This window comes from Hipposideros armiger, unplaced genomic scaffold (assembly GCF_001890085.2).
Source record: "Hipposideros armiger isolate ML-2016 unplaced genomic scaffold, ASM189008v1 scaffold_141, whole genome shotgun sequence".
NCBI lineage: Eukaryota > Metazoa > Chordata > Mammalia > Chiroptera > Hipposideridae > Hipposideros > Hipposideros armiger.
The window spans coordinates 3,092,026-3,106,002 of NW_017731491.1; the positions used below are offsets into that span (position 1 = coordinate 3,092,026).

Consider the following 13,977-nt stretch of genomic DNA (forward strand, 5'->3'; position numbering starts at 1 on the left):
GATGGTGCCAACTTGGGCCAGTGAAGCAACGTCCTCCACAACTAGACTGAAGAACAAAACAACAGCAACTTGTCTGTTCCCCTTCCCCCAATTTCCCCAGCGCTGTTCCAATCCCCCCAATTCCCCAATAAAAATCTTAAAAAAAAAAAATTTAAACACTTAGATACCAAAATAACATATTTAAATATATATAATTATATACCAATACAATACCATTCATAAACACAGATGCAAAATTCCTAACATAAGCAAATTCAGTCCAGCAATTCATTAAAAGGATAATTAATACATTATAACTAAGTAGGGTTTATTCCAGAATTCAAGATTGGTTCTACATTTGAAAATCAAATCAGTATGATAGACCAACCAAAAAAATGTAATAGGTTCATAAAAAGCATTTTGACAAAATTCCAATATGCATTCCTGGGAGGAATTCTGAACAAGCTAGGAAGGGAGCCTCCTTAACCTGATAAAAGATAAAGATATCTGAAAAACCTACATGAACATAATACTTAATGGTGGGAAACTGAATGCTTTCCCCCTGAAATCAGGAACCAAGGCCAGAATGTCCATGCTCATCCATTTGCATTCACCTTTGTACTGGAGTGCTTAGCCAGTGCAGTGAGGAAGAAGAAAGTATAACAAGCATGCAGATTGGAAAGAAATGAAACTCTTTATTTGCAGACAACATGATATATGTAGAAAATCTCAAAGAATCTACAAAAGCTACTAGAACTATGACTGAATTTAACAGAATCATAGGACACAAGGTCAATATGCAAAGTGTAACTATTTCTATAAACTAGCAATGAAGAATTGAAAATTGAAATTTAAAAATGCCATTGATGGTAGCATCAAAAAAACAACAAAATATTTAAGGATAGATCTAACAAAATTACACATGAATGAAAATGAAACAGTAATCACTTCTATGTAGAGAAGCACTTAAACATTTGAATGATATTTATATTGGGGAGGGTGTATAAATTTTCTATTAAATGTTAAGAGAGAGTTTACTTTTCTTAGGTTCATTTTTTTTTATGTAGTTGTGATCACGTTCGCAATTTTGTGTTCTTTACATAACATTGTATACATGTCATAAATTCCTTGTTGCAAATTTTATGTCTGTCTTAGTCATTCCCCAATGTTGAATGTTTAGATTATGTCCAAGTTTTCAAAATGCATTTTCTGAGTTTCTCTAAATTGGTTAATATACATCCTACCACAGATAAATTTGAACTCATGGGAAGAATGGAATCAATCATTTGATTTTAGAGTAATTGGTGTTGGTTAAAGATTAAACTTCCAACTTGTATATAGCTGCCAAAATGAAGTTTAGTGTGTCCTTGAGATCTGTTTCTAATATTTATTCCTTTTCAAAAATTTTTTATAAGATTTTATTTGAACCAAATTGACGACATACAAGCAAGATCTCAAATGCTTCCTAACAATTATTCTTGATAGCTCATTATTTCTATTAGAAAAGTTATCTTTAAAATATGTGACTGTGACTTTGTTTTTATATCAGAATGACTTATGCTTTTGTTAATCTGCTATTAACAAGATAATCCACAAGATGGACAGTTACATCTTGTGAAGTCTTTTCTGGGCCTCGTAGGTATCTGAGCTCTGCTTGTCTAGTAGAATTGAGTACTCCTTTATTCAAACCCTTATATTTTACATATAAATGCTTGTCATAGCCTCCTAAAACTTTTTTTTTTTAACTTAAATTTACTTATTTACGTGTCTGTTGCCTTCTGTCAGACTGGGAAGGGACTTTGTCTTATGACTTTATATACCTAATCACTAGCATAATTAGGTATATGGTACATAATGTGATACTAGAGGTCCATTTTAATAATTGCATCATCAATTTATAGAGAAAAGACCAGTTTATACTTCAAGATGTGCTATTTTCTAAGACAGTTACCCTTTGTCACTTGCTCATTTAATTAGTAAAGTGCCAGACTGGACTGTTGAATGCAACTGTGAAATGAAAAATGAGTTATGGGTTGATATTAACTAATTTTCTGTTCACGTGACAGGTGTGGGATTATGAGACTGGAGATTTTGAACGAACTCTTAAGGGGCACACAGACTCTGTACAGGATATTTCCTTTGACCACAGTGGCAAACTTCTGGCTTCCTGTTCTGCAGATATGACCATTAAACTATGGGATTTTCAGGGCTTTGAATGCATCAGAACCATGCACGGTAAGGGGTAGAGGATGGTATTTTGATACTGATTTCTAACCTGGCATTCCAGAGAGAACATTGTTTCCTAACAATGTGCAAGTTCCCTTCATTCAGTTGTCTGTGTTGGTGGAGGACCATATGGTCTAGATAGTGCATGGATAAGCCACAGTAGTTGACAGTTGTTTCTGTTATGAGGCTTTAAGTATCTCTTAGTGGTTTATATAAAATATTTAATTTGTTTTCACGAATTTTTTTGGATAAGAAAAACTGCTTGGACATCTATCTATCTTTGGGAAACTGAAGTTCAATGAGAGCAGGTATAATAAAAGCTGGAACCCAGGTTTCCTTGCTCACTCTTTTAATGTTCCACACATACTGTAGTGTCTCATTGTTAGGTTGTTTTCCTGAGTTTTGTCATGGAGACTATTCTCCGAGGCAATTTGGCTTTGGAGAGAGCTTTGGAATCAGATATCTGGGTTCAAATTCCTACTTGTTTACTTATGGCGTTAGGAAATTTTAACCTCTTTCATCTGCAAGATAGAGGTAATAATATCTAAGTCATAGGCTCGTGAGGATAAACTGAGACCACATAAAGGCATACCTTGGAGCAGCGGTTCTCAACCGTTCACAGGGGTCTCCTAAGACCATTGGAAAACATATTTTCGATGGTCTTAGGAACTGAGACACCGCTCCTCTATCGGTCTCCAGGCCCACATGCAGATACGCCCACAAACGAGTACCCGGCAACCCCTGTGAAAGGGTCGTTCGACCCCCAAAGGGGTCACAACCCACAGGTTGAGAACCACTGCCTTGGAGATATTGCGGGTTCAATTCCAGACCACCATAATAAAGTGAATATCACAGTTAAAGCAAGTTTTTTGGTTTCTATGTGCATATAAAAGTTATGTTCATACTATATTGTACTCTATTAAGTGTGCAGCAGTCATATGTCTATAAAAATAATGTATATACCTTAATTTGAGAGCACTTTATTGAAAAAAAAAAGGTAAAATCCTCATCTGAGCTTTCTGAGTCATAATCTTTTTGCTGGTGGAGGGTCTTACCTCTATGTTGATGAAAACGCTGTATCTATGAAGTGCAATGAAGCAGAGCTCAGTAAAACGAAGGATGCCTGTACTTACTCCTCTTGGTTTAGTACCAGTTGCATAGAAGGTGCCCGCTAAATAAGGATTTTTGTTGTTTCTTTGAACATGATGAAATTCGAATGTTTGGATTTTATGTAAGGAACACATATGTTAGTAATAAACATTTCTCTGAATAGATTATCCAGTGATATTAGCACATTGGGAAGCTGTATGGTTACATAGAGTGTGTAATTTGAAGGGTGTGTTTTCTCCCCAGATTAAATGCATTTGTGAAGCTTACCAAGTAAAAGAATTCTGTTGACTACCTTTGTAAAAAATCTGTTCCTTTAACCCTCCGTTGGGTGCAACTGATCTCACAGATTCATTGCACACAAATTTTCAAATATCTAACAGTTAACTTAAGTATCGTGACTCATCGCTTCCGTATCTTCCCCCTCTTCCGTAACCTATAGCCAGTGTTGTTTGTGACTTAGTACAGTAAAGACGTATTTCATAGCGGCATCTTTGTGTGCAATGAATCTGTGAGATCAGTTGCGCCTCACGGAAGGTTAAGTAGCCTGTACCTTGTTGCTCTAACTTAAGAAGAATTCTTTTCAACCATTGTGTATTTCTTAAAATAATATATTTTTTAGGACTATGGGTTTTTCCCTCAAAGGATAGCTAATTAGGATTATGAATAATGTATATGGAATAATTTTTTACCTCCATAAACAAAAACAATAATTTTCAACCACTATTTTAAATATAGAACCAAATCCCCATTTTAAAAACCTATTATGTTTAGCTTTATAAATCTTATTTCTATTTAATATCTTAGAATATCAACAGTAGAAACTTGTGTTTTTTCTAGTGTTCATACATAAACACTCAGTGTATTAATATAGTGCTGATGATACTGATGCCTTGTGATTTTAAAACAGTTGTACAGGTTGAAATTTAATCATAAATTGAGCTGGCTACTTATTTCATTGTGTATTATTTTATTGTTACTAATTCCTTAATTTTTTTGTGTAAATCCAAGTTGATAAACAAATTTATATAAAGCCCAGTGTATTTAAAGTTGCCATGACATTTGAAATCCCATGGTGAAGTCTCATGGCAAACTGAGGCTTAATTGCTCTTAATGGTATATCACTTAATATGTTGCTATGTTATGTGTTTTAGGCCATGACCACAATGTTTCTTCAGTAGCCATCATGCCCAATGGAGATCATATAGTGTCTGCCTCAAGGGATAAAACTATAAAAATGTGGGAAGTGCAAACTGGGTAAGTAGATTTAGTTGAAAAGGTGTGTCAGCTAAAGAGGTAGTAAACAAAATTGTGTTCTAAGTGTTCCAGTAATTTTGGCTTTAACCCATAATGATCACCATGACAATGCATTATATAGTTTAACACTAAGTTTTGATCTCTAAATGTATCCCAAAAAAGAACAGAGAAATTATAAAAGAAACTCTTTGTCCTTGGGAGCCATTTTCTGTGTAATGGCTTATTTTCTCTGTGGTCTTCTTTTAGGTGATCTCTCTGTGGGTTGAAATAAAATGTAAATAACATTGTGCAGGTATGCCCCTATTAGGTTTAATTTGGTTGTGCTTAGAATTACACGATTGTTACAATAGAACCTTAACCTACCAGTTTTACTCAGATTAGTAGAGCATGCCTCCTTCCCAACATGACTAGAAATATTTTTGTTAGGTTTATTGTGTGTGTTTAGTTTTGAAAGATTTTCTCTATATATTTTACCTTCTAGATTTTTTTGTTGATTTGGTTAGTCCTTAATGATAACTCCCATCAGCTTATTTTAACTGATGTTTGACTTTCCAGCCTGTCCCCATCTTTTATTAACCAGGAGTGTACGTTTATTCTGTTGACCTGCATACGATTTCTCTAACTTGATGCCATTCTCTTCATTCCAGTGCATAGCTAGTTTTGTATTGCTTCTGGGAAGTGTTCCAGTGATTGCCATGTATAATGTAAATTATTACTTATTTTGACAGCTACTGTGTGAAAACATTTACAGGACACAGAGAGTGGGTACGTATGGTGCGGCCAAATCAGGACGGCACTCTGATAGCCAGCTGTTCCAATGACCAGACTGTGCGCGTATGGGTTGTAGCAACAAAGGAATGCAAGGCTGAGCTTCGGGAACATGAGCATGTGGTAGAGTGTATTTCCTGGGCTCCAGAAAGCTCATATTCTTCCATCTCTGAAGCAACAGGATCTGAGGTACTGTGATATATGTGTCACATCATGATTTTATTGCTCATATCTCAGAACCTTAGATAACCTTTCTGATTCTCAATTTTGGGGCCATTAATGCATTTAAAAATCTGCTTTGCAGAATTCTGGATCTTGAAATTCCTTACTCTTTTCGGTTTGCAGATGTGTTTATGTTTTTTAACCGGTGATTATTCTTGCTGTCAGCTGACCCTTACTGTGTGATAGGGATGGGGGTTGTCCTGAAGAATAAAAATGGTCATTTACATTTATCAGAAATGCCTTTGTTTTAAGAGCATACCAGCGCAAAATAAAACGGGAGAGGTTAAAGTGATCTCTTAGAAGAATATCCATCTTTAATGAACATAATTATTTATAAAATAATTTTTGGTGAAATGCAATTCAGTATTTAAATATTTGTTTTTAATGACTATTTCATATGGAAGTCTTTGATACTCTTGATCATTAGAAGCACTAGCTGAGTCTCAAGTTTTATTATATTTATGATTCTTAACTTGTGTTCTTCATTTTATTCTTTATGATTAATACCTTAAAAGTAAATTATAGATTATTATTTCTGTGAATAAGTTGTTATGAGCCAAAATTAAGCACATTTATTTTTTTATAGAGACATTCCTATTGTGGAGTTTTTAAAAATAGCATTTTAAGACATGAAGGAGGGGAATCTCCACCACCCCACCCCCCAAAAAAATTATTTTTCTAAATGAAGCTTCTATTGTAATCTCTGTTTGGGCTGGCTGCTTGCCTTTTCAAATTCTTTTTACTGCCCTCTGGTGGTGGTTACTTACCATGTGTCATAAATTTAATTCTGGCTGGACTTTAAAAGGCTGAATTAAATAATTTTTAAATCCTTCTTGATTACAGAAGTCGTGAGCAGTAAATTTATCATCTTGGTATTATAGAAACTGAAACTTAACCTAAGTGGAGATTTTCTAGTTTTTCATTATCTGTGTAGCCTAGATATGTTAAAAGACTTGTTGCATTTTGATAGAGAAAAACAAGATGAGTAAGTCCTGGAGCTCTAATGTACAGTATGGTAACTACAGTTAATAATAGTGTATTATATACTGGGAATTTGCTAAGAATGTGGGTCTTAAGTGTTCTCACCACCAAAAGGTGGGGGTAGTTATGTGAGGTGGTAGATATGTTAATTAGTTTGATTGTGGTGATCATTTTAAAGTCCTTGCATAACTTCTTGCATGGAAAAATCAACTTTTATATGATTTTCTTATAGACTAAAAAAAGTGGCAAGCCTGGGCCATTCTTACTGTCTGGATCCAGAGACAAGACTATTAAGATGTGGGATGTCAGTACTGGCATGTGCCTTATGACTCTTGTAAGTTTGAATAATCTTACTGTTTCTTTTGCATCGTTACTGTGTTTATACCTTTTTGGGGTCAGATGTCTTGTGATATCTATTGAATCTAAATTATTCTAGACTTCAAAATAACTTCTTTGTAAAGGTACTTTTTCTTAAACTTTTGTTATTCCATTGTTACAGTGATAATGAAAATTATTCCTAATCAATGTCATGTTAGGTAAAGGATCTACAAAGCCAGTCAGGGCTTGGAAGGTGATCCTAGCTCACTGTGTCTTTAAAAATGATACATCTCCTATGGGTGGCAAATGATTATAGATTCATTTATTTTTGAAGCTGTTTGCTTCTCTGTTTCACTATATTTCATTTTAATGTGAATCCTTTATTACCTGTTTTTTCATATGTTCCAGTTTATTTTATTTATTTTACTATTCTGAAATTAATGGCACTAGCTTTATGACTTAGAAATGCTCACTTCATTTTAAAAGTCCCTAGATTTCAGTATAAGGATATATAAATGATAGTATGGGATTGTGGGTATTATAGTTTGCCTAAGAAATTTCCAAGGGGATCTGTGGACATTAATCCAGTAGCAGGTTTTGTAATTTGGCATCCATATTTGTTTTAGAGATTCTTTAGGTGGCAACTGTACCTCGAATTGATTATCTCTGAGGATATGATAGACACATGAAAGGATCATCGAGAATTGATTAGAAAAGTAAACTCTCCTCTAGTAATATTCTGAGCTGAGTTCAGGTATAATATATTCCTGTTAGAAAAGATGATCTACATATAAAATCAGGTAGCATGTGCTCTCCTCTTCTATAATAACATAGCTCACCATTCATTTGCCTGGAGGATTCCGGCTCCTATATTTCAGCTGAAGAGGGTTAGTATATTTTTTTTTAAGTAACAGTTATTTACAGTTGAGAAAAATTTAGAAATATACAGGAAAGCCAAAAGAAAAAGTTAAAAATCACACTTAGATCATTGTACCATATCTAATAATACCTACCAAGTATATTTTTTAGACTAGAATTATCTAATAGAACTTTCTGTGATGATGTTTTATATCTGCACTATCCAGTATAGTCGCTCCTAGCCATAGGCAGCTATGGAGTTCTTAAAATGTGGCTAGTGAGACTGAAGAACTGATTGCTAATTGTATTTAATTTTAGTTAGTTTATATTTAAATAGCCAAATGTGATTAATGGCTACCTGGTTGGACTGTGCAGTTCTAAATCTTTTTTGTAAATTATTATATAAATGAATATAATATGGTGGTGTTTTGTTTTGATTTTTTAAGTAAAAATGTTATACTGTGCATACTGCTTTATAGTAAACTTTTAATTTAGAAGGTATATGACACTTGCTCATGTCATTAGGTACTCTACATTGATTACATAAAGTGCTTTGATGAGCATCTTTTTAAACTCTGGGCACATTCTTAATTATTTCTTGAGCTAAATTGTAAGAGATGGAATAACTGGACAGGGGATATGGATGGATGGATGGATGGATGGATGGATGGATGGATACATACATAGCAAATACCTTTATATTCTTCACTTGGAGTCACCAGTTGTTAACATTTTCCTGTGTGTGTGTGTACATTTTGCTGAACAATTTGAGTTACTTGTAGACATGACAACATGTATCTCCTAAGAACAAAGGTATTCTAATATTAATACACTACATAATTTCTCCAGTTATCCCAACAGTGTCCTTTATAACTTTATTTTAGCCTCTATTCAGGAGCCAGCCAGGCATCACACACTGCATTTACTTGTTCATGTCTTGTTAGTTTCCAGTCTTCTTTAATCTAGAAGAATTCCTTAGACTTTTTTTTTTCTTGGCCTTTTTTTGGCATTGCCTTTGTTACATAGAGTTTTAGTGCACTTTGAGTAAATGACTTACTGTTTTCATAGATGCTATTTAAACAATTTATCCCTTTACTAAGTCAGGTGCCTTTTTGTTTTTAAGGTGGGTCATGATAACTGGGTACGTGGAGTTCTGTTCCATTCTGGGGGGAAGTTTATTTTGAGTTGTGCTGATGACAAGACCCTACGTGTATGGGATTACAAGAACAAGCGATGCATGAAGACCCTCAATGCGCATGAACACTTTGTTACCTCCTTGGGTATGTATGAATTATGAGGTTTCTGAGCAACTAGATTTTGGACGTAACAAAGTTTTACGTAACCCTATGGACTTTTCCAGGTAAGAAATGACCATGTGCTTTTAGGGCAGAATAGAGAAGGCAAGTTAAAAAACTTCATGGATTCCTACCATTTGTTTTAAATTCTCTTTTCTGTAACTCACTCTCTACATCATCAGCCTTATAATAAAAAATTACTTTCTCCATTGCACAACATTGGTTTTAGAAATTAGAATTGTGAAGAGGATGCCTTCTGACCACTCTGATGGGTAATTTTTCTCCCCTACTATTTTGTAAGTTTTTCAAAGAAAATCTTGCTCAACCCTCTGGCAGGTATATGCTATCATGTACTGGGAACTCAGGGAACTATATTTCAGTTTAATAAACATCTTTACTATCATCTGAACCTGAATCTATAATTGAAGATAGTGAATACAGTAAAATATAATACACTCGGGTTATGGTGGATCTAATGATGAAGATAAAGCCTCAGTGGAATAGGGCTAATGCCTACCTCACGGGATGGTTACAGGATTAAACATGAACATAAAGCATTAGCATTTAGCTTAGAACATCCTTACTGTTCAGTAAATGGACACATTGAGGTTATCCTTGTTAGACTGAATGTTTATTCAGCCTCAGTTGGGATAGGGAGAGGTTTTTCGTTTTTGAGGTGTTAACACAGGATTTGATCATTAAGTCTCAGTTTCTTTAACATAGTTGGTTAGCTTGATACCTTCTAGGGGTGGGTGTGTGGGTATAGAAAAAAAATGGGTGTTCTTGGCCCTTGGACTTGCTAATTTTGTGGCTTATTAAAAATTGTATCTGGCTCAACCTGACTTTAAAATAAGCCTTTTCTTTTTCTTTCAGATTTCCATAAGACGGCACCATATGTGGTTACTGGCAGTGTAGATCAAACAGTAAAGGTGTGGGAGTGCCGTTGATTGAGTCTCATTTGGCCCCTGCTCCCTTTTTTCCTCTGGATGCACTCTGATGATACCATGGTTACCCCATTGAGCTCTGTTTAAATAAATATTGTCCTTTCATGTAAATTATTCTGGATGTAGATTGAGCTTATTAAATGTTACACACAAAGTATTCATGCATGGTGAATCCAAATTGTATACTGTAAATTTACATACGTTGTCTAGAAGTACCATAGGGTTTAAAAACCTGGGCTGGCATTGGTCACACCAGGCCTAAGAAGGCAGAAGTTGAATAAATTGAACTAGGGCACTAAACTGAATAGTTGACAGTGTCATTTTATGTTGGATTATTAATTCTTGTTTTTCTTTCTGCTATCTGTTGGTGCCTGACTTGATGGCCTCATTTGGGGGAAAGTGGTGGTTATTAGGGCTTTTTCTGAAATGTGTATCTATGTAACATCACTTAAGTGTGCTTAATAAACCTTCTTTAAGGATGTTAGATAATAAGGCTACAATTCAAAATCTTCTGAACCATCTATGTAATTATTGAGGATTACACATTGGAATTTTTGTCATGACACTTTTGCCAAACCGATAGGATACATTTGTTTTGGCAGCCTATCAAGCAAAGGCTAGTGGTATATTTATGTAAGAAAATGACTGTAAATCTCAAATAAGAAAAATCTCAGCAGCTAATAGCAAATCATTTATTTCATTTGGGTCTTGATGCTTTGTAAACAGGTTGAAAAACACTGTAATACTATAAGCTTCTATTTTCCACACTAGACACACTTCTAGTTGTATTCTCCATACTATTAGACTGTATAGTGACGTGACTTCCAAGTAGAATTTAATCTTCCCATTTGAGTGTGACATGGTACAATAAATCACTATTTGTTTTTGTTTTTTAGGGATGTGCAATGTGCATTACATAATGACAGAAATATTGAAAAGGTTATGTTGGCCCATTTTAAGGGAGTGGGAGAGATACAGCAGTTTTTCAATATGAATCTGATGTCAATTTGAACTGTGTTTAACTTAAAAGTTAAAAAAAAGACAGGGTTTAATGGAGTGTGCATAAAAATGTACTGTGTTTTCACCGTTTGTTTATATGTAAATGTTTATAAGTATATGGGCCTGTCTATTAAGTGGATAAGTCCTTATATGTATATCACACACATACAACCTCCATGTCCTTGGGTCCTGGGTTTTTGAAGTGCTAAAACATAAAAATAGAATAAATCTTGCTATGGAATACCGTGCTTTAGAATAAACCCTTTTTGATCCTCATGCTTCTGAAAACTAGGTCTGACTCTGTGGGAATTTTTCCCAGCTAAAGGAAAATCACTTCCGTTATCCCCCTCCCCCAACTGGGCTGTTCAGCATTTTACACATCCCTGATATATTGTATATTGTGATCCAAAGTTACTACAAGTAGGTTTAAGAATTATCAATGACTTTGGAAACAATATTCCATTATAGATTATTAATAAATAATTCCATTGCTTAGCTAACCAACAGGTTTTTTTAAGAAGGTCATTTGAAAAGTTAACAGTGAAATAGCAAAGACAGTTTAACAAAGAAATTTTTTCTGAATTCCATTTTATTCATTTGTGTAATAGGTGATTTTTTTAAATGTCCCTTTTAGTATATTTAATGAAAATTTGGTTTCTGAAAAGGACAAAGGGTTAGAGTTAACGTCCTGTAGATACACAGAGAATAGGCCATATGTATACTAGAAGCAGCTTTATGTCTAGCTTGTGTCTTTTTGTTTGTTTGCTTGTTTTTAATTCCTGAGAGACATCTCTGGAAGGAAAAGTGTTTTGAGAACTAATGGCTATTTTTGAGGACATAAATTACAACGTAAGCTAATTTCTTAGAATAACTTTCAGGACAACATTGCCTCACAACCCTGCTCACATTGAGAAGTCTTCTTTTGTTTCCTCTTAGCTGTTCTGACTGGATTTTTCTACAAAAGCTATGGAAAAATATCTTTGTTCTCATTTGCTGCTATTTCCTGTCCTGTTTTAAGAAATATAATTACATAGAAATGGTGCATCTTAACATTTGTTTGTACATGTATAAATGTCTTGTATTTTAATTCGTTTTTAGCATGTAGCAACACATTGTTTAAGGGTAAGCCACAACATCTAGAAATCACTCATAGAAATCAACAATAAAGGAAAAAATGGTACCAACTGAGGAGGACGCAAAGCTGCTGTCCGCTGGGTTCTTTACCCTGCAGCATACAGTGACTTTCCTTGACAAAGGAGAAACATTATTGCTCTGTAAACAAAGTTATCCTGACTTGGGAAATTGCCACAGCCTGCTGCTTAGTTAGTTACCAGACATCCTCCATTTAAGAAGCAGCCAACATTGAATCTCAGGGATGGTCCTCAAGTGGATCCAAATGTAACGAGCCCTGTTTGAATATTGAAGGGGGTTGGGGAGAGTGATCCATCCACAATCCGGAATCAGATTTGCAGAGGTTTCCTGCATTGTTGTATGACACTGCCCTGTTGATGCCCTTTCTTCCTCTTTCCTCCATTTTCTGTCTGCTGTCTAACCCTGTGCCTTGCCTGGGATACGTACAATGATTAGGTTACTGGTTTGGATTGTAAGTAGAGGAATTTATTAATTGGTTTAGAGGTTCACTGCTGCTTTGTCACTTTCTCAGTCAAATTGGCCATTAAGAAATAAAAAGCTGGTAGAATTGCATCCTCAGATGATTATTGACTTTTTGTGTGTGTGAAAACAGACATTCCAGTGCCACCCTAATATAATGTGCCCAAGAAGTCCTAGCTGCACCCTTGAAAGTGCAAGCCACGGAAACTGGTTTAGACATCGCTTGGAGAATAGTTGCTTTTTGACATGGCATCTTGCACTTTAGGAGACTAAGACCGTCCAGTTGTGTCAGTGTGTGGTGTGACCAATGGTGTGCCCAGACCACTGCTGTAAGATCACTAGTGTTAGCAAGTCGTCTGGGCTGTGGGGTGCTCGCTGTAGTCTTTGGAAGCTTTGGCTGTAGGTCACCAGGCCCAGTCTCCTTACTGTCAGTGCCCTGCTCTGCTGTTTGCCTCTTTCTGTTTCTGTGTGAACTTCCAGGTAATATCATTCATTAAATAGTTTTTTTTTAATTTATTTAAAGAAAAACTATTTAAAAGGAAAGGATATTTTGTTGACAGTGGTGGCTTGATAATCCTTAAAGCAACTGAAGTTAAAATTGTTGAATTCAAGGACAAGGCACTTAAAATGGTTACTCTTTCTGTCCAGCTGTATATAAGTCTAATGTGTTAATTAATCTAGATGATGCAAAGAAGAATCTCCTGGTAGAGAAGCAACATGTACAAAATTGGTGGAAAAAAGTTCTGGGTTTTTTTTTCAGTGGGGTGGGGGGAGGGCAAGCTGGATTTACAAGTCACAACTGGACTGAACTGGCCTTTTTATCTTTCCACTATATCATGTAAGTAGCTGCTTTCTTGTCCTGCCTATCCTTCAGGCATCCCTACAGCTCACTCCGAAGATGACAGAAACAAACATAAAATCTTCGAGTTAAAAGTTGATTCTGACACTGACATGAAGGCAAGCATTGATTTCATATGAACGTTGCAGAGGTGGTGATTGGAGAAAACAATTCCCCAGATTGTAAGAGTAAACTGAAGATATTGACACATTTTAAAAAATTCAGTAAAGGAATGTATATAATATTGCTCTTGTGTTTTACAGTAAGATTTGTTGCTCTCAGACTGTGTAAAACAAAATTTATTCATGTTTTCTGCATATTAAAAAATCTTATTGTACCAATTGGTAAACTATTAAATGCCTATAAAACTAGATGTGATTTTATTTTTTTGTTTTCCTTGTGCACAGATTTAAAACCTTTTTAAGTTGAGTGCTACTAGGGACTGAGTCTGTTAAGCACCGGTCATAGAGTAAGATGTAAATTGGCAGGGTACAGGGCCTTGATGGAAGGCTTTTTTTCCCTCAGAGCAGTGCTAGCACTGCCTTTGGTGTCTGCTCTCTTCCCTGATTTGGAT

At 35.2% G+C, this 13,977-nt stretch overlaps 1 protein-coding gene across 3 annotated transcripts in view; it reads left to right on the plus strand.

Moving 5' to 3' along the window:
* Positions 1-13,776, plus strand: part of PAFAH1B1 (platelet activating factor acetylhydrolase 1b regulatory subunit 1) — an 82,749-nt gene extending 68,973 nt beyond the window's left edge. For all 3 annotated transcript variants that reach the window (XM_019650487.1, XM_019650485.1, XM_019650486.1), the window contains 6 exons: positions 2,046-2,214; positions 4,467-4,569; positions 5,298-5,526; positions 6,773-6,874; positions 8,840-8,996; positions 9,885-13,776. In XM_019650487.1, the coding sequence (XP_019506032.1) occupies positions 2,046-2,214; positions 4,467-4,569; positions 5,298-5,526; positions 6,773-6,874; positions 8,840-8,996; positions 9,885-9,958 (834 nt within the window). In that variant the 3' untranslated portion in view covers positions 9,959-13,776. The remainder of the gene's footprint in view (positions 1-2,045; positions 2,215-4,466; positions 4,570-5,297; positions 5,527-6,772; positions 6,875-8,839; positions 8,997-9,884) is intronic.
* The last annotated feature ends 201 nt before the right edge of the window (positions 13,777-13,977 follow it).